Source organism: Phacochoerus africanus, chromosome 1, assembly GCF_016906955.1.
Source record: "Phacochoerus africanus isolate WHEZ1 chromosome 1, ROS_Pafr_v1, whole genome shotgun sequence".
NCBI classification, from domain to species: Eukaryota; Metazoa; Chordata; class Mammalia; order Artiodactyla; family Suidae; genus Phacochoerus; species Phacochoerus africanus.
Genome location: NC_062544.1, coordinates 281982952 through 282009996, shown reverse-complemented (window position 1 = coordinate 282009996; position 27045 = coordinate 281982952). Strand labels below are relative to the sequence as shown.

General features: G+C 45.9%; 1 protein-coding gene across 7 annotated transcripts in view; it reads left to right on the top strand.

The window, feature by feature from the left end:
* The window catches only part of ERG (ETS transcription factor ERG), a 302582-nt gene extending 276557 nt beyond the window's left edge, over positions 1 to 26025 (top strand). For 4 of the 7 annotated variants that reach the window (XM_047796627.1, XM_047796615.1, XM_047796635.1 and 1 more), the window contains 4 exons: positions 10595 to 10663; positions 11839 to 11895; positions 12579 to 12626; positions 23277 to 26025. In XM_047796627.1, the coding sequence (XP_047652583.1) occupies positions 10595 to 10663; positions 11839 to 11895; positions 12579 to 12626; positions 23277 to 23797 (695 nt within the window). In that variant the 3' untranslated portion in view covers positions 23798 to 26025. Of the gene's footprint in view, positions 1 to 1941; positions 2014 to 10594; positions 10664 to 11838; positions 11896 to 12578; positions 12627 to 23276 lie in introns of all 7 variants that reach the window. The other 3 variants (XM_047796592.1, XM_047796601.1, XM_047796608.1) reach the window with 1 other exon arrangement.
* Positions 26026 to 27045: the final 1020 nt, after the last annotated feature.

The following is a 27045-nucleotide window of genomic DNA, read 5'->3' as shown; positions in this document are numbered from 1 at the left end:
CAGCTGCTGCAACACCAAGATCCTTTAACCTTTTAACCCTCTGTGTGGGGCCAGGGATCGAACCTGTGCCTCCGTAGCAACCCACGTCACTGCAGTCCTATTCCTAACCCACTGTGCCATAGCAGGAACTCCCTACATTTTTATTCCTGAAGGAAGGTTCACTAGGACAAGCAGAAGTTGTGTCTTTCCCTTTTCAGTAAAGTTTTAGGCCATTTGACTCGACTTGAAATCTTCTTGCACAGACTTTGTACATTTGCAAAAATCAGTTACTTTGGGGGAGCGTTTGTTGAGAGGGAAACTGGGGTATAATTTTGGTGGATGTGAAATTAGAGACTAACCAAATACCTGTCCTTCTGTGTCTAACCACGGATTCTGCGTTTTCTTGATTTAGCTATGTTTTTTTAATTTGCCTGTGCGTGATAGAGTTTAACGTGATGCTTCTTCCTGGCTAATCCTCCTCCCTGCCCTCCCAAGAGAAGCTGGGTTTTCTGTGGATGAATGTGCTCCTGGTGGCATCTGTTTCCTCTCTCCTGATGGAGACACTACAGAAATGTGGCCGCAGGCTGCGCACCCCACTGTATATTAACCTTCGGGGACCCCCTGCCACCCCCAGGCGAGGGAGAAAACCATCAAGTGTTGGAAAGACTTAAGCAACTGCTCAGAAGCCAGCCAGCCAATTCCTAGTCAGCCTTCATGGAGAAACACAGCCGTTTTCCAAGTACTTGCCATGTTTATTTCGAAATGTATAATGTGAGTGAGTCCAGGCCTGAGTATCACAAAGAGGTTGCTCGTTGAGCTTGGTCCTCGATATTCAGAACATCATGCTTTTAATCTAAAGCTTAAAAAAATTGCTTTGAGGAGTTCCCGTCATGGCTCAGTGGTTAACGAATCTGACGAGGAACCATAGGTTGCCGGTTTGATCCCCGGCCTCGCTCAGTGGGTTAAGGATCTGGCGTTGCCGTGAGCTGTGGTGTAGGTCGCAGGTGCAGCTCGGATCCTGCGTTGCTGTGGCTGCGGTGTAGGCTGGCAGCAACAGCCCTGATTAGACCCCTAGCCCAGGATCCTCCGTATGCTGCAGGCGTGGCCCTAGAAAAGACAAAAAAGAAAAAAAAATTGCTTTGAGGGGATAGTACACTTTCTGGATGTAGACTGCACAGGCCAGGCTGTTAGTGACCTTGTGGCCAGAAATAACCAGCACTTTAGACAGACTCATTCCTCCCCACCCGGAGGAAACACTTTGGAGATGCACTGTGCTAATTTCATAGTCATTTAAAAAAATTTGTAACCGTGAGTGCAAATCTCAAGAAAGCTCTGATTTCATTATTTTTGTGATTGTTTCACATAGAGAAGGTATTGAAAAGCGGGACAACAATTCCCAGTGGACTGAACTGCGGAAAGGAAAATATTTTTTTCTGTTCACAGTTTGAGCCTTGATTGAGAGCGAGAAAGGAAAAATATGCATTTGAGCAGAGATGTGGATTAATTTTCAATAAGATCTATATATTCTTGGGCAAGATATGTATAATTCTAGGGTACGGCTTCCCAAGGGCTCTGTAAAATATTTTCTGGGTTTTTATACAATTTGGGAAGTAAAACCCCCGCCATAGAATTGTTTTCATAAGATGAGTTTGCTGGCAGTGGAGGGGGAGGCAGGATGAGGGGTTGGGGAGACACATAGATGAGCTTTAGGAGGAAGCGGCAGAACCAGAACATAAGCTGCCTTATGCCAAGTGGGACACAGACAGCATCACGTCCCCTCGCCTTTTGAGCACCTGTTTCTGACCCTCGTGTGTGTCCCCTTCCTGCAAAGTCCCACACGGCTGGTTCCAGGAGGCCCCCCCCTCTCGGCCATCACGGGGCAGAGTAGATGAGGCACTGTTGCTGAGACTGACAACCACAGCAAAAGACCCTCACGTGTTTTGTCTTTCCTTTTGTCTGCAGGGGGTGCAGCTTTTATTTTCCCAAATACTTCAGTATATCCTGAAGCTACGCAAAGAATTACAACTAGGCCAGGTACGAAAATGCCCCTGTGTAATCTCTGTATTGAGAGACATCCCCGGATGTCCTGTAAGATCCGTGACCTAAGTCACATGACCCCCCAAGACAGAGCTGATCATGGATCTGAGTCCTAAACAGTCTTATCCTGCCTCTGTGGATCTGGAGCCTAGAATCAGCCAGATCTTTCCATTCGGAGATCATGCTAACCATCCCTGAGCTGTGGCATTAAAGCCAACCAGCTCCGGAGTTCCCATTGTGACACAGTGGGTAGCAAACCTGATTAGTATCCATGAGGATGTGGGTTCGATCCCTGGCCTCGCTCAGTGGGTTAAGGATCCGGCGTTGCCATGAGCTGTGGTGTAGGTCACAGATGTGGCTCGGATCTGGCGTTGCTGTGGCTGTGGTGTAGGCCAGTAGTTGTAGCTCCAATTCAATCCCTAGCCTGGGAACTTTCATATGCTGTGGGTGCAGCCCTAAAAAGCAAAAAAAAAAAAAAAAAAGGGAACCAGCTCCTTACTTAGCTGATGGGCCATGAAGGCGTCCTGGGTGCCTGACAGTCAGGAATCTGTCCGATTTCAAGTTTACAGAACGGGTCCCCTGTCCTCCTTCAGGGGACAGCACAGGGGCAGAGTGGTCCCCACACACTAGTGACCGGTTCCCAGCTGTCACAGGAGCCAGTCTTTCAGAGCCGAAGTGTGTTGTCCATCGCATGGACATCTGATTCTTACTTTACGTCTTTCCCTCTCACTCAGGTTATTCATTTAGGTGTCAGTCATGAAAGGGAAAATCAGTATTTATCAGGTGTCTATTAGTGCCAAGTGCAGTGTTAGATTCTGGGAATTTCGACATGAAGCAGACCTCAGAAAGTGCCCTGGCCTCGGAAAGCTGGCCTTGCCCATTCCTGCAGAGGTCCGTGCAGCCTCCCGAGGGCCAGCCACGGGGCTGTGGTAGAGAAGGAGCCCATGGGTGCTCAGTCTGAAGTTCTAGATGTTTCAGCGGAGGCACCTAGAGCCAGAAACAGACTCACCCCTGTGAACACCTCCCCTTAAGGAGGAGCATCCCAGAGCTGGAGAGCAGACGTGGCTGTTTCGGCTAAAGCTCTGATCGTGCAGTGGAGACTCGGCCTCTAATGAGGCCCTGGGCCCGAGGAGGATTAGGTGTGGCAAGTGGAGGAGGAGGGGGTGGCTCTGGGCGAGCATGGCTTAAACACCTGTCCCCTCACCAGGACGTGCAGCGCTGAGAGCCAGATGCTATGTGCCAACCTCAGAGCTGAGGAATCGTTCAGGGAGGGATGGCTTTTCCATATTCACGTGTGGATTTAGAACTCACACCCCCTTAGACTCACGCTCTTACCCTTTGACCACTGTCTGGGTCCAGGCTGCCCGAGGCTCATTTTGAACTGGTCCAAGGCACTCACGTGGGCACTGCTGTTTCTTCCCAGTGAAAAAGACAGAGGCCGGTAAGCTAAATAGCCTTGGTATTTAGTGATGCTGCTGCTTGGGGTTGGTCTCACTCCAGCAAGGCCCTGGGACTGGGTAGGGACTTCAGGCCGGAGATTTCATTAAGTTTGCCCTCCTTTTCCTCCGAGAAGGCAGAGTAGAAAGGCCCAAGGTGCGTAGTTACCTTTGTCACAGGCCATTTAATCGAGGGCAAGACCCTGGGTCTGGAGTGAACAAGACTGGCCCTAAAGAAACCCACCTTGGGAGTTCCTATTGTGGCTCAGCAGAAATGAACCAGACTAGGATCCATGAGGACGCAGGTTCGATCCCTGGCCTTGCTCAGTGTGTTACGGATACAGCGTTGCTGGGAGCTATGGTATACATTGCCGAAGTGGCTCAGATCCTGTGTTGCCGTGGCCATGGTGTAGGCTGGCAGCTGCAGCTCTGCCTCGACCCCTGGCTTGGGAACTTCCATATGCCTCAGGTGTGAGCCTAAAAAGAAAGAAAGAAAAGACAAGCAAAAAGCAAAAAAAAAAAAAAAAGAAACCCACTTTGAGTATTGAAAAAGGAAAATTGAAGTACACACATCACACTAGTTCTAGAAATTCCCGAGTTTACCTCCCGGAAACGCACCCTGGGGAGGACAGGAGAAGCATAGGAAAATCACGATAATCTCATGAGCGTTTTTTAAATGACTTTCCATCCATGCGCACAAAAACAAAAGCTGTCTATAAAACATTTGGCCAGGGATTGTTTATTTGTTTGATGGTTTGAAGCACTCTTATAGATGCCTCTGACTGAGACGTGAAAGCCAGGGACTGTGAGCTGGTGTCAGGGTTGTGTTGAAAGGTCACCACTCTGGCCACGTGAGTCAGTTCAGCACGGTGATCAGAGCAGCCGGCTGGCTGCTTATTGCTTCAGGGGCAGAACAGTGGAGCCCCTTTCTTCATACTGTAGGATATGGTGGATGGGGAGTATGACCTGTCCAGGCGTCAGAGGGGAGAGTGGCCAGGAGGGTGATGGCTGCGATGCTTCCGCCCAGGGAGAGACAAGGGTGGCAAACTCTGATCACCTGGCAGAGTTCTGAGGATGCTCCTCCTCAGGGCTGCCACTGAGTGTGACTTGGAAGAGACTCAGTTTGTACCAGAGACACCTGTTTTGATGATGCTGCTGTGATCAAAGTATTGGTGTCTGAGCTACAAAGAATTGAAATCAGAGTGAACTAGCCTGAGAACTGTTTGCTCCTGGCCAAATTCAGGGATTTGACCTTGGGGCCGAGATGTATCTGTATACCTTGGGTGGACCAGTGGCCAACCTTGAATGAATGGTTTTGGTATGAAAGCCGGTAATGGTACCGTTGGAGACCTTTGGGATGGCTTGGGGGGAGGGGGGTGCATGAGTCATTGGGGGCGGGGGTCCCTGGGGATCTGACTGTGTCTTGGTGGTCAGTGGGTGACTGCTCTCAGGAGGTGGTGCTGACTCTTCCTGGGAGAGGTCCTTGGGGCCTTGAGGGTAGAGACCCCAGTTCCCATACCCCTGCACTCTTGGTTTGCCGTGTCCATCCATTGCTCTAATCCCGTGTCCTTGGAAACAGAGGACCTTCCTCCCACCTGTGTCTTCGTGCCCAGTCCTCCCTCCCAGTGTCCGCTGCCCAGCTCCTGCCTTTCTTTCCTGCCTCGAGTACCCCTCCCTGGGCCGCCTCTTCGCATCTACCTTTCCTTCTTGTCGTGGCCCAACTTCCCCAAAAGATTAGTTATTCCAGAGTCACCTGACTGCGTCCCCTGTCCAGTGGCTGTGTGTCATTTCAATTCCCCTCCCCCCACAATTGTCCGGACTATTCAGGGATCTTAACAGGTAACACCTGATGGCCATTATATTCCTTCGTTCATGCCTCATCAGTTCTCTTCCCATGCTTGTTCTTATTTGTTTTCCCCAAACTTTCCTGATTGAAAAGGCACCCTCTTTCATGACCCTTTGTTGAAGTAGCATTTAGATCAGTCTCTTTTCATAGAAAGTGCTAACACCTAGGCTGATCAGTTTACTTTCTATGTTTTCTCATCGTATTTGATGGTGTCGTATGTGTTCCTTGGGTAGTGTCTGCGATTCCTACCAGCAGTCCTTTGCCCATCTCCCCCTAAGCACTCTCCTTTGCTGAACACATGCCTTTTGGGACCATGGCCCCTTGGGACCTCAGGTGGCATAATAGAGACAGGTATGACTCAGAGGCACTAGCAAGCTGGTTTTCTGACCTCATGATGTGAACTCTGCCTGACATCCTGGGAGCAGAGGATGGGAAAGCTCTGGTATGTGCCAAGGATGTTCTGTGACCCCCGTCTTCCACTCCTCCATCACCATGGCAACCCAAGCACCATGATATGCATCTAGGATGTTATTAGAAGAGACAAGAGTTGGATCTGCAAGTGCAGCCTTGACTTTCACTTTTCAGCTGGTGCTCCTCCAGGGTGTCTCAGAATCCGAAACGATTCTTCCTTTGGCATTTGTACCTTAGTGCAATTCAGCATCTCCAGTAATAGCAGGAGAACCCGGCTCATGTGCTTTCTCCTCAGTTAAGTAAAGCAAATGACTGTATCACAGCAAAGGACTAGAGAAGCATTCTTTGCTTTGCCCTGGCTATGCCGTCACCACAGAGACCTGCAAACCAAGATGAAAAGGGGAGGCAAAATGCCCTCTGATCACCATGGTTTTGACAGAGGATTTTAGAAGACTGGAGAGATTTGGAGGAAAACAGGAGAGGCTGATATCGTTATCTTAGCAGACTTGACTCTAGAAATTCCTTGCATTGAATAATGGTTTATAGATTGGTTTGGGGCAATAGCTCTCTGTCTTTCTGTCTTTGCCATCAGCGTGTAAGTGCATTGAGATGAAAATTGCCAAATTTCATCCTTTCCCATCCAGTGCAGCCAGGGACTTCCAGAGTTACTATGTGACTGCGGCGTGGACCCTACAGGGCAGCAAGGATGCTGTCTTAAATCATTGATGTCTAGGGAAGGGGGTTGGATGGGGGCTCTCATTCAGAATCAGGAACTGATCTTACCTCCCAGAAAATAAACAGAGGTGCTGGGATGGAGGGAGCCAGCATCAATCAGACTCCCTATTTGTATTTAATGATTTCTGGTCTAGATCATGGCATACCTCATACTTCCTTGGAATTCTAGGCTGCCTGTGAAATGGCTTTTATAAAGTTCAGTTTTAAAACACAGCCCCTTACAGAAAAAAAAATAGCAGAAGCAATGCCAGAAAGCAGCCTTCCCTGGTACAGGACCTTCTGGCAAGTGTGTGAGCCAACAACCTTGAAGGTCAAAGTTGAAGAGAAATGGAAAATGGGTGGCAATGACCACCCCAAAATTAAATATAAACTGGGTTCTCACTAGAAGTCCTGTGATCTATGACCTATAAGGGGCAAAGAGAAAATGTACATGGGGTAATAATTTTTGCTCAAACTGGCTCTGCTTAGAGCTGGTATAGCTGCAGGCAAGGTCACTGAGATAGTGTCTCCCATTTCCGCAGGGCTTAGTTCAACATTCCCCAATGTCATCATGGGCGGGGGAGGGGGGTGGCGCTTGGTGCCCATGGCATGGGACCAGTAGCTGATAAGAGATCATTGGACCAGAATTTCATGAACAAAAACAAAAGCCTACTTATCTTCCATGGTAATATGTTTATGAACACATGAATCATTCTTCATATAAACATCTCAACCTCTTGGCTAAAAATCAGACTTGGAGTTGTTTAGGTTCTGACTGAGTTTCAAGGGACATGGTTTTACACCCTAAAAAAGACTTGATGAAGAAAGTTTCAAAACGTATTTCCGTTGGTAGTTTGGTGTTTTTTATTTTTTCCACTCACATTTCCTGGGAGTATTTTTATGTTGAAAGTGGTAGCGGACTAACCTCCCGACGTTTGCTGTTAATTCCATCTGTGCTCTTATACATCAAGTAAAAGCATTCAATCTAGAACTCTTTCCACATGTTGACTTATTTGTATTAACACACTCAGAGAGCCTTTCTGAAATATTTAACCATAGGAACACAAGTTTCTAGGAAAGAACAATGGGAATTGTCTGGAACAGGCTTTCTCAGACTTTAATGTATACTCACACCAACTGGGATCTTGTTAAAATGCAGTTTTTTTAATGGAAGTACAGTTTTTACAGTTTTGTGTTAGTTTCAGCTGTATAGCAAAGCTATTCATGTATGTATTCGTTTTCCAATTCTTTTCCCTTATAGATGATTACGAAATATCGAGTATAGTTCCCTGTGCTATGCATTAGGTCCTTGTTGGTGATCTATTTTATATACAGTAGTGTATATATATTAATCCCCAACTCCTGGTTTATCCTTTTCCCATTCCTCTCCCTTTTGGTAACCATAAGTTTGTTTTCCTTGTCTGTGTGTCTATTTCTATTTTGTGTATAAGTTTATTTGTATCATTTAAAAAAATATTCCACATATGAGGTATCATATGATTTTTGTCTGGCTTCCTTCACTTAATATGATAATCTCTAAGTCCATCCGTGTTGCTGCAGGTGGCATTATTTCATTCTTTTTTATGGCTGAGTAGTATTCCATTGTGTATATGTACCACATCTTCTTTATCCATTCTTCTGTTAATGGACGTTTAGGTTCCTTCCATGTCTTGGCTATTGTGAATAGTGTTGCTATCAACCCTGGGATGCATATATCATCAAATTATGGTTTCTTCCATATAGATGCCCAGGAGTGGGATTGCAGAATCATATAACTTGATCTGTAGCTCTGTTTTTGTTTGTTTTTTACCAGAATCTGGTAAAAGCAGATTCTGATTCAGTAGAACTAGAGTGAGATTCTGCACTTTTCACAGGCTCCCAGGTGTTGCCAATATTGCTGGTCTGTGGAGGAACAAAGATCTAGAACATATTTCTGGATTCACCTGCTTTTCATTTGATAGACAGAAGCCCCTTGTTGATGTGCCTCTTGGCTCCTGCGGTAGGCTAGCTGCTGTTTCGATTGCTCTGCTGGTGGATTTTTCTCGGACAGTTTTTAGATTGAGACTCTGGCTAACCATTTTGTAGACAAAATGCAACTAGATGAGAATCCATGTGTAAATGTTCCCAGAGACTTAAGTTGAAATTTAGTTGTAAATCGATAGCAGCTGCAGATTTAATTCCCATGTGTAACCCCAACACCAGAAAAGTGAGAATCTGAGGAACTGGGTGGGAAAGGCTTACAGCCCAAAAATACAAAAATGCCAGCTGAGAAGGGCTGGTGAGCAATAGCAGAGTTTCAAAAGAAAAATGATCGAACTCAACCCAAGCTCTGGAGGATAGGATTTCACAGACCACACTAGTCGAGATGCTTGTTGCCAAACAGACCAAATCAATTACAGCAATTCTGTGTTGGATTTCACATTGCATTTCATTGCTGTTCTCTCTGGGATATGAAAATAAGAAGAGACACATCTTTTGCAATACAGTCAAGTGTTTTGAAGATTGACCCACCAACCTGCCAAATTTAAATAAGGTTTAAACATTGGTCTGCTCTCCAAGTGAGGTTTTATAGCCATCTCTAGGTGCCTGGCAGCAGAATACCTGCTTCAGTCCTTGGCAGTGGCTTTCAGCTGGCCCAGGGTGACATATAGCATTGAACTGAAACCCATCAATCCAAGAATAAACAGTTTTGAAATGGTTCTAGAGTAAGAGTGCATATAGAAATAGCTTTATAGGCACAGTTAGTAAGAGCATGCCTACCAATGTTTCTGGAAAATACACACACACACACATACACACACACACACATACACACACATGTTTTGCTTTTTTAGGGCCATGCCCACAGCACATGGAGGTTCCCAGGCTGGGGGTCGAATCAGAGCTACAGCTGCAGGCCTGTGCCACAGCCACAGCGATGTGGGATCCGAGCTGCATCGGTAACCTGCATCCACAGCTCATGGCAATGCCAGGTCCCCAATCCACTTAGCGAGGCCAGGGGTCAAACCCACATCCTCACGGATCCTAATCAGATTCATTAACCACTGAGCCACAAAGGGAACTCCTCTGGAACATATTTTTAAAAGAAACTTGAAACGGCTTAGAATCATAGTCATTAATAGAACTCTCACTGAGGATACAGAAGTATAATTAGTCAATTTGCATATGCAAAGTATAACGACCTATGGCATAAATACAAAAAAAATCATTGACTTATACTTAAGCTCTGCAGTCGTTGCTGATATATTGTGAGGACGATACTGTTTCAGTCTTTTTTTTAAAAAATTTTATTTTATGACTGCACCTGTGGCAAATGGAAGTTCCCCAACTGGGGATTGAATCCAAGCCACAGCTGCAACCCATGCCACAGCTTAAAAGAATGCCGGATTCTTTTAACCCACTGTGCTGTGCCGGGGATTGAACTCATGCCTCTGCAGTGACCTGAGTGACTGCAGTTCAATTCTTGACTCACTGCACCACGGTGGGAATCCCAATACTATTTCAGTCTTGCCGTTTATTTCCTGTAGCTCATTTTAGACAAATTCTGAATTCATTTAGGGAAGGTATAAGCATAGACATTTGCGAAGAAAAATAACCAGGCCTTTAAGACGGATTTAATAGAAGTGGATGAGATTATAAAGGGACAATGAAGAGTGGCTGAGGGGGGCAGCTGGCAAATAAGAGATAACAAGGCAATGCTTACATCCAAGGAAGAAGAAGAAGGACAGTGAATGTCATTTGCTGAATTTAGGGTCAAGATCCATCAACCAGCGTGTGGGCTCTGTTTCGGGCAGGTCACGCAGATAATACAGGGGTGGTTTTAGGTGAGGGCCTGCTGGATGCAGGACAGATTAGATTGCAAGAAACTTTTGATGTGGCCCTGACGTATGTTTATAAAAACTTACCTTAGAAGAGTCGGCCAGCTCTGAGAGAATCTGTCCATGAGCATTTTCAGATTAATGGGTAAAAATATGAATTCAATGAAATAAACAAAAGTATAATTTGAAAATAAAATCCAAATCTCATGGAATCTAGGTTCTTTCTTTTTTGGATAACTCCATTTTCTTGCGCAGTATTTATTCCAATAAACACAAAACATAAAGCATGCGAAATAATCTCTCACCAAGTTGCGCTCCCATGGACCTTATAGTCAATGGACTTGTCTTCACAGATTTACCTTATGAGGCACCCAGGAGATCGGCCTGGACCAGTCACGGCCACCCCACCCCCCAGTCAAAAGGTACAGTGTTGGCTCCTGCTGCCTTGAATCCTTGCATCACAGGGCAGTGGGTACCTACTGATGGAGTAAATGATAATTTTTATAACCAGTCTGCTTTTTCAGCACATAAAGTGGTTGTCCCTTGGCACTGAAGCACAACTGATCTTTAAATGCAATGATCCTTTCTCTATTGTGATTATACCTCTTTCTATAAGAAAAAGAAATGAATGATGTAATCTATTTCAACACGGACAAATGTGTGTTTCATGGGATGTTTGAGCACAGATTAAATACCAGGTGATTTCCTAATCTTGGCCATGTTTAAAGTATTCCTTGCTTTATTTTAGTTTCCTGAGGGTTTCCCTTTATTTTAGAGTGCAAATATTCTAATCTGTTTTGTGAACCATCTTAATCTTTTTTTTTTTAATTTGCATTTTGGAAAAAGGTAAAAATACATTTTTTTTAGGGCTCCACCACAGCATATGGAAGTTCCCAGGCTAGGGGTCAGATCAGAGCTGCAGCTGCAGGCCTATACCATAGCCACAGCAATGCCAGATCCAAGCCGATTCTTTGACCTACATCATGGCTCATGGCAATGACAGACATTTAACTCACTGAATGAGGCCAGGGATCAAATGCACATCCTCATGGATACTAGTCAGGTTCTTCACCTACTGAGCCATAGTGGGAACTCCATACAAATACATGTTTTAAATTGATTAAAGGGCTCTCTTTTGCTACAACATTTATATTTGGTTTCTTTAGAAAGGAAGCATTTTCCTTCCCATAAGATGCTTCTTATTATAAGAGTAAGTCTGGGAGTTCCCGTCGTGGCGCAGTGGTTGACGAATCCGACTAGGAACCATGAGGTTGCGGGTTCGATCCCTGCCCTTGCTCAGTGGGTTGAGGATTCATCGTTGCTGTGAGCTGTGGTGTAGGTTGCAGACGCAGCTTGGATCCTGCGTTGCTGTGGCTCTGGCATAGGCTGGCAGCTACAACTCCAATTAGACCCCTAGCCTGGGAACCTCCATATGCCATGGGAGTGGCCCAAGAAATGGAAAAAAGACCAAAAAAAAAAAGAGTAAGTCTGTTATTTTTAATAGCTAGAATAATTGATAGAATGGTGATATAACAGCATCAAAGACTAGTAGCCAAATACTGGTTATAGCTAATTGTCTCCAATTTTGGATTTTCAGCTGCTCAACCATCTCCTTCCACAATGCCCAAGACTGAAGACCAGCGTCCCCAGCTAGGTAGGTTTCAGGGAGCATCTTGATGGCCGTAAAAGAAGAAACAGGTTTAGCAGCATCTATCTGAAATGTGTCACTTTCTAAATGAAATTAGCATTACTTCGTCTTCTCTATGATGGCTCCAGGTGTAAAACAGGGACCAAATTATCAGTCTCCTCAATTGGGATGACTTGAGATTTTGCTAAAGCATTTCCAGAATCTATGCAATCTGTATGGACAAAAACCATTCCCCCTGCACACAGGCAGCCTCTTTGTGACCTGGGAATTCTTTTTACTTCCACTTTCCAGGTCATGTTACAGCAACATCAGCATTTGTGCCAAACCTATTGCGGAAATGCAGTGAAAAGTTGCTGTTGCCTGTGTGCTGAGCAGCACGGCCAACGTGGCCCTGGGGCTGGCCAGGGACTGAATACATTTGTGTCCTGTCTCTATCCTGGGCTGGAGGACGCACGGGCTGGGTGTCTGGAACCTTGGGCCACATCTGAGCTCAGCCAGCAGCTGGGACACCTTTACCAAGAGGCTTCTCTCAGATCCCACGTGTTATCTTTTCTAAAACAGGAAGTGGTGCTGGGGGACTTTGGTGGGGGGACATTTTCAGCTCTGAAATCTGGAAACACCTGTGGGTCAGCATTATCTCTGCTCACAACCATAACTTTGGAATCTGACTTCTTTTCTTTTTGCCATAGATCCTTATCAGATTCTTGGACCGACAAGTAGCCGCCTTGCAAACCCAGGTGAGGTACTCTGATGAGTTTACTCTTACAAAGTTATCTTTTTGGCAATAGCTATTTTGGAGGCGAAACTGGAAATCTTTTCAGCAGAACAAATTTCAGTTGTAGGTCTTACTGGATTATCCACCTAAGTGGAAAAAAGTGGATCGGGTTATAAATTCAAGAGTCAATTTCAGGATGTTCCCGTTGTGGCTCAGCTTTAACAGACCCAATTAGTAGCCATGAGGATGCAGGTTTAATCCCTGGCCTCGCTCAGTGGGTTAAGGATCTGGTATTGCCGTGAGCAGTGGTGTAGGTTGCAGACACAGCTCAGATCTGGTGTTGCCTTGGCTGTGGTGTAGGCTAGCAGGTGCAACTCTGATTCAACCCCCTAGCCTGGGTACCTCCATATGCCATAGATGTGGCCCTAAAAAGAAAAAAAAAAGAAAAAGAAAAACAAGAGTTAACTTCAGCACAGAGGACGTCATTACACAGTCTAAGCTGTATCAGTTTTCTAGGGCTGCTCTAACAAAGTGCCACAGAGCAGGGCCCTAGGCAACAGACATTTATTGTCTCCTGGTTCTAGAGGACAAACGTCCAAAATCAAGATGTCAGGGTTCCACTTAGGTGGATAATCCAGTAAGACCTACAACTGAAATTTGTTCTGCTGAAAAGATTTCCAGATGGTTTCTTCTGTGGTCTGGCAAGGAAGGATCTACTCCATATCTCCCTCCTGGGCTTGTAGCTGGCCGTCTCCTACCTGTGTCTCTACCATCGTCCCTCTCTGTGTGTCTCTTTGTCCAAACTTGCCGTTTTATAAGGACACAGTCATGTTGGAGTAGTGCCCACTCAGATGACATTGCTTTAACTTGATGGCCTCTCTAAAGACCCTATTTCTAAATAAGGTCCCATTTGGAGGTCCTGGGCAGACCCAACACATGAATTTGGGGGGAGGCCAGGGACATATTGCAGCCCATCACACAAGCAGATAAAACCATATCTTAAAAAGAAGAACCTTAATGACAAACAGGGGACTTCAGATCGAGGGCCATCTTCAATGAATGGTCTGTTTCTGAACTTAGCAGCCAGAAGAAAGTGCAGATTCTTAATGGGCCATGTGTAACCCGTCCCTTGCCAAGGATCGTCACCTGTCATTACGCCTCAGTGCCAACCCAATTGACTGATTTGTTTGTATTCAGATCAGAACCAGCTGTGCTGGCATCAGCTTCAGAAATTCACCGCATATGCTGCATATTCTCAACGGCCGATTCAGATGCCAAGATGTCATAGGCCGATTGCACATGCAAGCTGGAATGTCTGTTTCCTAAACATTGAGGCCAAAATGGGGTTGGAAGTGGGACTATTTGGAATCAATTCGTGTACATCCCCACAGGGGACTCTATACTCTTGAAAACATAAAGTATCGTCATTATCGAGTATCCACATGGCTGACATCACATTTGACTTAATGTTAACTAGTTCAGCAGGTCTTTTGCAAGCAGCTGAGCAGTGAGAAGGGTCTGTGTTGTTTATGGCTCTACAGCCCAGTCCCCCTGGCCTAGACCAGGTGCTCAGTAATTATTTGTTGAATAAATGAACACAAGGAGTAAATGAGATATCAGCCTTGACGTTCAAGGCGCTTCCACGGGGGTGGAGAAATGGACACAGGTTTTCCTCAGGATCCACCTGGTGGCAGCGTCTCCTGGGTCACCGGCCCCTCCCCTCCCTGTGCCCAGCTTTCCATGTCCCGCCTCCTCCATAACCATTCACATGAAAACGATGACTGTGTTGTGAGATGATTATTATCAGGCGGGCTTCAGGAAGAGTGATCTGTCAGCAGTGCTCAGGATAGACTAGGAAAGGGAAAAAGAACAGCAGCTGCAACACTCTGGGAGAGGTAATACAATAATGTGAAATAATACCCCCGATAGCTCCCAAGCCTGGGCATGTGCTCGTGTCCGTGGTCCCCTCTCCGAAGAGCCCCGGGAGGTCGCTATCTTTATCCTACAGAAGAGACATCAGCAGTTCCCATTGTGGCTCAGCGGTAGCGAGCCTGACTAGCATCCATGAGGATGCGGGTTCCATCCCTGGCCTCGCTCAGTGGGTTAAGGATCCAGTTGCCATGGGCTGTGGTGCAGGTCACAGATGCAGCTTGGACCTGCTGTTGCTATGGCTGTGGTGTAAGCTGGCAGCTGTGGCTCCAGTTTCACCCCTAGCCTGAGAACTTCCATGTGGGCCTAAAAAAAAGAAAGAAAGAAAAAAAAGAGGCATCAGAGGTCCAGACAATTAGGTAATTTTCCCTGGTCACACAGCCAATAAAAAGGGGGCTGATTTGAACCCCCACTCTGTCTCCAAAGTCCACTCGTAGTTTCTTGCCCTCAACTGCCAATGGAGTAAGAGTGAGGGAAGAGGAAGGTGTCAGAGAAAGAGGAGCAAGAGAATAGAAAGGAAGCAAACTATTATATTTAGAATAAGCAATAGGATAAGCATTTAGGATAAGCAACGAGGTCCCATGGTATAGCACAGAGAACTATATCCAGTCTCTCCCTCCGGATAGACAATGATGGAAGATAATATAAGAAAGGGAATGTATATATATATATATATGTATGACTGGGTCACCTTGCTGTACAGCAGAAATTGTAAATCAACTATACTTCAATTTAAAAAAAAGTAAAAGAGAAGAAATGTATACACACATACAGGTATTTATAGTCATATGTATATGACTGGGCGACTTTTCTGTGTAACACTGTAAGTCAACGTTACTTTAATTTTAATTTTTGTTATTATTATTTTTTGTATTTTTAGGGCTGCACCCGCAGCATATGGAGGTTCCCAGGCTAGGGGTCAAATCAGAGCTACAGCTGCTGGCCTGAGCTACAGCCATAGCAACACCAGATCCAAGCTGCCTCTGTGACCTACACCACAGCTCATGGCAATGCCAGATCCTTAACCCACTGAGTGAGGCCAGGGATGGAACCTACATCCTCATGGACGCTATTCAGATTCACGTCCACTGAGCCATGATGGGAACTCCTAAATCAACTACACTTTAATTTTTTTTAAAAGTAGATAGAAAAAAAAAGAAATGTATATACACACACGTGTATATATATGACGGAGTGACTTTTCTGTACAATATTGTAAATCAACTCTAATTTTTAAAAAGTTAAGAAATACACACACACACACACACACATATGGGTCACTTTTCTGTACAGCAGAAACTGGCACAACATTTTAAATCAATGACACTTTAATAAAAATTATTTAAATTTTTTAAAAAAGAAACGAAGGATTTCCACTCAGTTTAACACCTATTTCAGTGCTCAGGATGGGTCTGAGGCGAGGTTGGTGATGAAGAGGAGAGAGGTGTCAATCTGTCCCAAAGGAAACAGACTACCCCTTTCACTCGCACAAGGTGGCTAAAGCAAATACAAATCCATGCTGTGCTGTCACAGCTCAAGGCTTGGTTGGTGGTTCGGGGCCCAAGAAAGTTGCTGGCCCCTAAGCAGAAGGTTTCGTGTCTCCTTGCACTGTGCCCAGCAGCCCTGGGATGCCCACAGCGGTCAGAAGGACCTGAGGCAGAGCAGGGAGGAGACTGCAGCTCCATCACTGGCTGGAAGAATAAGTCTTGGTACCTAACAGGGCAGCAGACTGGTCCTGTGTGCGAAGATTGTACTTTCTGCCATGAAGACTGTGCCCACTGGGTCCAGGGAAAACGGCAACCTCCAATGTTTGATTGGAAGATCAAGATGTATTTTACTGAGTTTATTTATCTTTCAGCATTTTTAATTGAAGTGTGTAGTTGATTTACAATGTTGTATTACTCTCAGATATACAGCAAAGTGATTCAGTGATGTACCCACATACATATATGTAGACATATATTCAGTTATATACATATATTTTCAGATTCTTTCCCCATATAGGTTATTACAAAATATTGAGTATAGTTTCCTATACTACCTAGTATATCGTTGTTGCTTATCTATTTTATTTTATTTTTTGTCCTTTTTTTTTTTTTAAGGGCTGCCCCCGTGGAATAAGGAGGTTCCCAGGCTAGGGGTTGAATTGGAGCTATAGCCTCTGGCCCATGCCACAGCCACAGGAACACCAGATCCAAGCTGCATCTGTGACCTACATCACAGCTCATGGCAGCACTGGATCCTTAACTCACTGAGCAAGGCCAGGGATTGAACCTGTGTCTTCATGGATTCTAGTTGGATTCGTTTCTGCTGAGCCATGATGGGAACTCTGGCTATTTTATATATATAATAGTGTGTATATATTAATCCCAAACTCCTAATTTATTCCTCCTTCCCACCTTGCCCCTTTGGTAACCATAAGTTTGTTTTCTATGTCTGTGAATCTGTTTCCTTCATTTGTATTATTTTTTTTTGTCTTGTTGTTGTTGTTGTTGTTGTTGCTATTTCTTGGGCCGTTCCCACGGCATATGGAGGTTCCCAGGCTAGGGGTCGAATCGGAGCTGTAGCCACCGGCTTATGCCAGAGCCACAGCAACGCGGGATCTGAGCCGCGTCTGCAACCTACACCACAGCTCACGGCAACGCCGGATCGTTAACCCACTGAGCAAGGGCAGGGACCGAACCCACAACCTTATGGTTCCTAGTCGGATTTGTTAACCACTGCGCCACAACGGGAACTCCTGTATTATATTTTTAAAGTCCACATGTAATTGATATCATATGGCATTTGTCTTTCTCAGTCTGACTTATTTCACTTAGTATGACAATCTCTAGGTCCATCCATGTTGCTGCAAGTGGCATTCTTTCATTCTTTTTTATGGCTGAGTAGTATTCCATCATGCATATGTACCACATCTTTTTTATCCATTCTTCTTTCAGTGGACATTGAGGTTGTTTCCATGTGTTAGCTATTGTAAAGACTGCTGCTATGAACATTGCTGTGCATGTATCTTTTTTTTTTTTTAGTCCAGATGCCCAGGAGTGCGATTATAGGATCATATTTTTAGTAGTAGCTCTATTTTTAGCTTTTTTTTTTAAGGAACCTCTCTGTTATTCTCCAGAGTGACTGAACCAGTTTACAGTCCCACCAACTGTATAAGAGGGTTTGCTGTTCTTCATACCCTCTCCAGCATTTATTATTTGTAGACTTTTGGTGATGGCCATTCTGACTGGCCTCATTGTCATTTTGATGTGCATTTCTCTAATAATTAGTGATTAGTTGAGCATCTTGTCATGTGCCTTTTGGTCAACCGTGTGTCTTCTTTGGAGAAATGTCTATTTAGATCTTTTGCCCATTTGTGAATTCGGCCCTCTCGCCATCTCTCCTTGGCTGTGTGTCAGTTATAACCATGTGGCCTTTCTACCCTGAAACCAGACTATCTTTTATCTTTCTGTTAATGAGAAAGCTTCTTCCTGTTTGATTTTAGTGTCCCAATCTCTGATAAATAAATCCTTCACCACTTCAAATTGCTGCCTCTGCCCTTTACACAACACACACCTGTTATAAATGTTTTAAATGGAAAGATGACATCATATGGTGTGAAAGCCCAGAGGTGATAACAGCATGGCCACACCTCCATCCCAGAATGTCATTTGGGGTACCCTTTGGACCGTATTTCTCCCCCTGAGAAGAGTGTGTCCCCGTATGATTGTGTCCTGGATCAGATATAAGCGACACAAACTCTGTAATCCCACCGGGACGGGCTCAACATTTAATGTGGCTCCTCTAATGAAAGCTCTGTGACAGAGCTTTCTTGGGAACAAGAGTTGGGCGACTCCCTTCCTGCTCACTGGATGGTTTTCATGGTGGTCATGAAAGTGTAACCTGCTTCATGCAGAACCGAAGACCAGTTAGGGACGTTTGGCCATTTGTTAGGAAGTGGGAGCATCCAGTCTTCTGGGAACTTCCCAAGCTCCAGCCCAGGGAGGGGACAAAGGACTGGAGGGCGTTGTGGAGAGGTGTGCAGAAACCAAGCCTGAAAGTGGTGGTGTGCTGTGATTCGGCGCCAAGGCCTAGAGTCTGGGTTCCAACCCTTGCTGACCTTAGCGAGACAAGTCACTCTACCTCTTGGAACCCTAATGTGTCATCTCTACAGTGGACTATCACAGGATTCTGGGGGGATTCAGTAAACACTGGGGAAGTGTTCAGAATGGTGCCTGGCCCAAGTCAACTTGCCATGATACCAAGATCACCCTGAGATCTCGTAGCTTCTGCATAGTCAGCATGGGGTTGTGGTGGGGGGGCAGTAGGTGTCTTGCTTTGGCATCTCCTGGCTGTAGGCAAGCAGTGTACCTATTTTTTTAGGGGTGCACCTGTGGCATATGGAGGTTCCAGGCTAAGGGTCGAATTGGAGCTGCAGCTGCCAGCCTGCCTACACCACAGCCACAGCAATGCCAGATCTGAGCTGCACCTGCGACCTACACCACAGTTCACGGCAACGCCAGATCCTTAATCCACTGAGCAAGGCCAGGGATCGAACCCGCGTCCTCATGGATACTAGTTGGGTTCATTTCTGCTGAGTCACGACAGGAGCTCCTGGGATGTACCTGTTTTTAAACTCTGGTTTTCAGCTCAAATAAATCATGATAAGAGCATTCATGTGCCAAGTTCACCCTCATGGTGGCCAGCAAGATAGTACTACTGTCTTGATGGTATTACCATGGCCCCATTTTGCTCAGGGATACTGAGCACAGAGAGCTGGATAAGCTGCACAAAGTCTGGTAAGGGGCAGAGCCAGGATTCAGCTGAGACAGTGCCAACTCCGAAAGGGTGCTTCCAGCCACCAGGCTGTCCTGCCCCTGTGAGGAGTCCTGTCTGAGTCATACTGGGCCTGGGTAAAGCCTTCCATCTGGGACTTAGGCCCTCAGCCTTGATCTTGACCTGGTTAGAGGGGAGGGGGTCCAGGCTGTGCACAGGGGTTTTTCTGCAGCACCCCTTTTCTGCAGAAAGTAGCTGAAATGACTGCCACTCTGGTGCTCTCTGGGCTCCTCTCTGCTTTATTCAAAGCTCTGTCCCTCTGTCAGCTGGCAGCCGAGTGCCCTGCCGGGGGGAGGGGACACCCCTCCTCCTTGACCCACAGCTGTGGAGTCACTCCCGGCTCTGCTTTTCTCTGTGGTTTATAAACCGTTTAGAGGCTTTGCCCTTTTTTTTTTTTACTCTCTCTGTACCTCTTTGCTTCTGAATTTCTCTTCTTTTCTTTTAATTGCTTTCGGAGACCACGTTGCTCCTGAAATTGACAGATTGCCTTCTGCCTTTTTTGAAGCCACACCCCACACCCCTTCTTCCCACTGGGTCCTCCTGTAGGTGGGCAGCCTGCATCTTTGGGTTCCCTGCTGCCCCCATCCCTGCCTTTTTCACTAGTTACCCTGGACCAAACTAGAACAAAAGTAGCTGCTCCTTCCTGATTGTTTTCAGGGATGTTGTCAGGAGAGAGCCAGAAAATAGATGTGAGGCATTTTCCCAATAAAGGTAATTCATGAGGTGTAGGAGGTGATGCCTTTTGATGGACAATCCTGTCTTCTAAGAACTCCCCCTTTTACTTGGTTTGGCCAGTGAGATGGTCAAGCCTCTCTTAGGTTGCCTAAATTGTAGGTATTTGTGTCGGGGAATCTCTATTCTATATTCTAAAACGCACATTTAACGCTTGACCTAATGTTACATTTTGTAGCATCTACTTAAACATTCGTTGTTTGACCTTTATGGTTCTATTCTCAGGTTTGCGAGCTGATGAATTTTATTTACAGATGTCTTATGCCCACCAGCTCTTGACATACTGAAAACGCTCTGTGTCTAAAGGGCTGATGCATTAAATCGTCTAGGAAGAATCCCCTCGTCCATCCTTTGAGGTTTAAGTTTCTAGCCATGAATTTCAGTCCCTGACATACTAGTTCTTCAGAAGCAAGAGAGATAGGAAGCCGCTCTCACCTGCTGGTTCTCTCTGGTACACAGTTACAAAGGAAGTGGCAGGGGACAGATTCCCAAGAGACAGTGCCAAGGTTTGAATAGATGCCAAGTGTAATTTGGGCTGTTTGGGAAGATCTGTGTATTTATACAAAATCTGTGGGATTGCTTTCTCTATGGAAGGAGGTTGACAGTGAATATTTATTTTCAAACGCTATGTGTTTATATCAAAACACGTTAGACTCTTAAGTCAAAAATCCATGTTTTTCCCTATTCCCAGGTCATATATGGAATTTTTTTTTTTTCAAGTAGTAATCCTTTGGTTACAATACATAGACTGAAACCATATGGTTTTCTCAAACTCTTCTTTGTATTTTAAAAACATGCATATTAATGAAATGTTGGGGGCAGCAAACCTTGATTGAGAACAGTTTGAAAATGTGGTTCCGAAAAAGCAAAGGCTTCCACTGCGATGAACTACAAGCTGTTAATGCATTTCAAATGTGTGGCTAGACCGAAAATGATCATTTTCCAGAACGTGTTCAGAAAAGGCTGACCTTTCTCACGATGCTGTGGCATGGATAAATTCACAGACATGTCCCTGTCTATGTAGCCAACGTGGAAACAAGGCTTTCTGAGTTGGATGGTGCTTCTGGGGAGCTAGTGGGATGCATTTAGAGAAAGCATATTTTTAATTGATTTTTACGTTTCATCAGTTCCTTGCGTCATAGCAGGTTTTTTTTTTTTTTTTTTTTTTGGTAATGAGCCCAAGGCGGTGTTCTAGCTAGAGTTTGGGAGGAAAGACTTGCCCCCTGTCCCTTTTCAGAGCTTTTAAAATATGCTTAACACAGCTTAACTTCTCCTGGTATTCAGTGGCTATTGACATGCTTCTCCACTTCAAGGATCCATTGTCTTTTAAAATATTGTAGCATTGTAGAGGCTAGAATGATTTGCTTGGATTTTTCTCTGAATTTAATAAAACAGGAAAGCCACAGCTCTAGGCTTCCACTGGGATCGAGAGAGTCCTGAACTCTTTGCACCCAAGCAGATGGGGTGCCATTGACACGGAGTCATATCCAGCTCCCCAGAGGCCTTGCAGTCACTCCGTGTTGCAGCTTTTTTCTGTTGGAAACTATGTTTAACACAATTGGCATTGCAAAGGCAGGGGCAACACATGGATTTCCGTTAAGATGCATTTGCCTAAATACTGGAAAGGGGTGATCTGGTTTGAAACAGAGCCAACTTTTTTCTAAACTTCCTCATTTCGAGTGGGTTAATTCTGTTCTAGGAAAAGTTTTGACAGAATGGCTTTCTGAGCGCCGGCCAAATGTTAGGTTAGAAATAACGGTGTTTACTTCCATTCTCTATTTTTTTTCCATACGCTTTTCGAAGTTCATTTCCTAAATCTGACTTTTATTATTGTACGTGACCTCGCCAGTATAAACGGTATTAAGTCATTATTGCCAGCCGCATAACAGCACTTTCGGCCTCACAAAAATAGGAAAAATAAGCCCTTCCACCCCCCAAATAAAAGAGTTGACCTGGCTGCTCTTCTGAGGAAGTCAGAAATGCATGGGAGCAACTTGACCTCTGCCCCATGGGAATTCTTTGCATTCCGTCAAGGACTTGGGTCTGTAGGTCAGTCTGAGAGTCGCCAAGAAGCCTCATCTTAGGCCAGCATCCTTCGACACAGAGCTTGGGCGAAGGTTACCTGTGCAAGTGATGAACGAAGCCCATGTTGTCGGGAGAGAGGGCGTGAGGATGCAGCATAGGGCAGGGGAGAATTAAAGACGCTTGGGGTCTTAGCTGGAACCTTGCTTCGGTCTGATTTCTGGGGGGCTCTGGGCGTGAACAGCATCACAGAATTGGTCCTTCTTTGAAGCAAGGGGCTGGCCCTGGTACCCTGTGTCAGTTCGCTGGGCTGTGGGCTGCCAGGGAGTGCGAGAGGCAGCTGCTGTTCAGCCAAGGGCAGTGCTCTGGAGCAGAGGGGGTGCTGGAAGGCAAGAGCAGCTGCAGGATGGGTGCACAGCCTGGAAAAGGAGACGTGGGTGCAGGACCCACTTCTCTCCCTGAAGGAAGATGCCTTAAGCTCAGAGTCTGTTCTCACTGGCATTTTAAAAAATAATTCAGCGAATCTTATTATATTTATAGTTGTACAACCATCAAACCATCTAATTTTATTTATTTATTTATTTAAAATGAGGGCACCTGGGCTTTATTTGGCAGGTAATGAGGAGCTATTGATGTTTCTTGAGTACCTGACAGACATGGAACATGTGTTTTTCGATTGGAAGAGGCTTTAGATGATAAGAGCCAAGTTATCACTCTGTACACTTTGAGGTATTTGACACAGCGTTAGCCTGTAATCAATGTATGACAATATTTTCCATTTTTTCTTTCTTTCCTTTTTTTTTTTTTTTTAGGGCTGCACCTGCAACATAGGGAGGTTCCCAGGCTGGGGGTCGACTCAGAGCTGTCCCAGCAACACTGGATCTAAGCCACATTGGCAGCCTGCACCGCAGCTTGTGGCAGTGCTGGATCTTTAACCCACTGAGCCAGGCCAGGGATCGAACCCAAATCCTTATGGATACTAGTCCGGTTCCTAACCCCCTGAGCCACAACGGGAATGCCTACAACCTAATTTCAGAACGTGTCCATCCCAAACTCCAGTCCAGTCCTCTTTTCTCCCCATCCTGTGCCCTTGGGTAACCCTAAGTTTTTCAAAGTCTTCTCACTGGTATGTCTCCCCCCCACCCCTCCCCATCTCCCCCCCCTCCCCCAGGGAGTGGACAGATCCAGCTGTGGCAGTTTCTCCTGGAGCTCCTTTCGGACAGCTCCAACTCCAGCTGCATCACCTGGGAAGGCACCAACGGGGAGTTCAAGATGACGGATCCGGATGAGGTGGCCCGGCGCTGGGGAGAACGGAAAAGCAAACCCAACATGAACTATGACAAACTCAGCCGTGCCCTCCGTTACTACTATGACAAAAACATCATGACCAAAGTCCACGGGAAGCGCTACGCCTACAAGTTTGACTTCCACGGCATCGCCCAGGCCCTCCAGCCCCACCCTCCCGAGTCGTCTCTGTACAAGTACCCCTCGGACCTCCCGTACATGGGCTCTTATCACGCCCACCCGCAGAAGATGAACTTTGTGGGCCCGCACCCTCCGGCCCTCCCCGTGACGTCATCCAGTTTCTTCGCTGCGCCCAACCCCTACTGGAATTCACCCACGGGGGGCATCTACCCTAACACTAGGCTGCCAGCCAGTCATATGCCTTCCCACCTGGGCACTTACTACTAAGGACCAGAAAGAGGGCATTCCCAGCAACACACAGTCACCAGTCAATTGCCACCAACTCTGTCGGAGACCATGAATCAAAAGTGCCTCAACAGGAATGACGACACTTGGCCGGGGGGGCCCGGGGTAAGAAGCCAGGGGAGCAAATCCAAAGACATAGTGGGAGGGAGTGACTAAAGTATTAACGACAGATGAAGAGGATGCTACAGATATAACGGGACATGGACATTTAATCTGGACCAACCTTGCAAAAGACATTGTAAGTAGAAGCATGAAGCCATCAGGACAACGTGCCAAAGAACATGCTCGGAACAAGTGGATAAACATTAGAGTAGCCGCGGAGATCCTGCGCGTGCCAACTGGGATTAAACTCGAGCAACAGCGATCACACAGTCTGAACCTAACACGCCCTTTCTAATGTCATTTTAAGAAAAACTACCTGTATTTAAAGAGAGAAACATATCAGAAAACAGAAAAAAAGAAAAGAGAAACCGTAGCCCGTCAACGACGTTGACCTGGAACTCATTGGCACTTGGTGTTTTGGGTGACCTGAGATGTGTTCCATTTGATGGAGAGCTATCAGCTCTCTCCAACTGTGAAGACAACCCAACGCTTCCAGCTCCTTTGCAATAGGACAGGACTCTGAGCCGAACGGTGGGGTGGGGCTGCGGTCGTGGACGGAGGGCGAGCCTGCGGATGTAGACAGAGGGCTGGAGCAGGTGGCAGAGGCGGAGAAGGAGGAGGCAAGGCCTGGGACTGGGAGAGAAACTTCTCGAGCAGTGAAGACTGGACTTAGGATGGGTTGGGACCACGGAGAAGGCATGAGGGAAACTTAAGGCTTAAGGAGGTCCGTGTGATGCCAAATCCAGGGTTAGGAGGAAGGACACAGCGTCACGGGGCAGGGCAGGTGGTAGATCTCAGAAACAAAATCAAGCATCTCTTTTTTTTTTATCAAAAGAAAAATTGTAACTGGAATTGTATGATATTTTTTTAAAAAAAAAACCATTCAGGACCTCATCCTTAGGTGGGGGCTTTGCTCTCCACAGGGTCAAGTAAGAGCTGGCCCTCTGGGCTACCACAATCTGAAATCACCGAGGCATCGGGGTTAGGCGGGCTCGTTTTCCTTTTGAGTCGCGAACGCTGTGCGTTTGTCAGAGTGAAGTATACAAGTCAATGGGTTTTTTTTTTTCCTTTTTATATAATAATTATATAACTTATGCATTTATACACTACGAGTTGATCTCGGCCAGCCAAAGATACACGACAAAAAGAGACAATCAATGATATAATGTGGCCTTGAACTTTAACTGTGTATGCTTAATGTTTACAATATGAAGTTATTAGTTCTTAGAATGCAGAATGTATGTAATAAAATAAGCTTGGCCTAGCATGGCAAATCAGATTTATCCAGGAGTCTGCATTTGCACTCTTTTTTAGTGACTAAAGTTGCCTAATAGAAACTTGTGCTGAACCGGGGTGGGTTCGGGGTTATAGTTTTACTTTGTCCAGGAACTTGTGCAAGAAAGAGCCAAACAAATGGCACGTTTGGCACCCAAACAGTGTTGGCCTCTGGAGGGGCCTTCTTGCCAGCCCCTTCTTATTCCTGGCCCCATCTGGAGCAGAAGGACCAGAGGTTTCACATGGGAACCTCCAGAAAGAGGCTTCTAAACCAGGGGTTGTCATTGAGAAATTCCAGATCCACACCCAGCCACAAATCAGCCATGATCATACAACATCCACTGGGTGGTGAGCAAGCTGTTACTCTCAATGTAACTGTATTACAGTTGGCAAATAAAGCATCATGGAGAGCTGCATTGTCCCCCTTTAATGAGACAAGGGACAGCTTCTAAATTTGCCACTTGGCTTCTCCATCAAGAGGATCCCACCAGGTGGATGGTGGCCTGGACCTTCCCACGCCAGGAGAATCTGGGTACCACCAGGGATTGGGATTCACCAGCCCTGAGCCTGACATATTAGCAGACACTGTTTATTTCTCTGATCTGAAATCAACTCCCTTGACATCTTTTCTCTCCTGTGTGCCACCAATGATGCCAGCCTTGGCCAAGGTGAAGGCAGTTTGGGAGGTGGGAGGCAGGGCCGTGTGAGTGGCTTTGCAAGACTGAGCAGCCTCTAGGCCTGAGTCTGTTTCTGAATTGGCCCATCTCCTAGCTGCTTGAGGGCTTGTTTTGTACTCTGTAATCCTTCTGTGATGATTAAATGACGTTGCCAAACCTCTGTGCTCTGGATATTTCGGCAGTGGTCTTTAAAAGCTGGTAGGATCCAATTACCAAAGCTGCAGACACTCGGCATTACTTGGATTAAAAGAAGTCCAACCATCAATCAATTACGGCAGCTTGGGAAAGATCTGCAAAGTGCCTGTAACTCCTTAGGGAAGATAAATAAGTAAAAGTGTAAAAGCTGGCCCCGCTGGGGTGACAGTGTTTTTGGATGGAAAAGATCCAGTCATCTTTGTTTTGGAATGCAAAGTTGAAGCACACCTCCATTCTGCATACAAAGAGACATTTTACTCAGATAGTCACACAATTCCCCACTTTCAGGATTGTATCATGAGCAAAGTCATAAAGACAAGACACAATTCTCATATTCGATTTTAACAGATGTTTTCAGTTAGCGTCCCCAGCCTCCTCCCATGCCCCCTCCCGATTATTAGCAAACTTTATGACAAGCATGAGCAACTGGGATCATTTTGGATAACATGATAATGCTGAGTTCTCCCCAATAAATGATTCAATTATATCTTAAAATAACATTCACTGTCTGCTCCCGCAGAATCAAATTCCAAAGCAGTCTCCAATTCGTATTCATAATTACATCAAGCACCGTTCCCTCACTGCTTCTCCCATCTCTCGGTCTGCCCTGATGGACACTCATGATCCTGCAGGGCCTCACTTCTGCTGGTAAGAGATGTGCTCTTGGTTTTTTTTGTTTTAAATGATCTTTTGGGATTTGTATGTGGTGGGGTCTCTGAGGAGTCCCAAATCTCAGTCAAGACTTCATTTTTGCTCCTGGTTTGATGGCCTTGCTGCATGTCAAGGGGGTCATGATGGAGTGATTTGTCAGGACTCCTGCAGGTAGAGGACTTTCTGCTTCTCCAGAGCACCTCTGTAGGGCTGTAGCACCTGCCACTTGGGAACAAGGGCCTGCAGGGGCTTCCATAGCAGGGAGGTGCAGCAGAGACCCGACCACTAACACGTGGCTAAAGAGAACAACATTGTTTTTAGAAAGTGTGG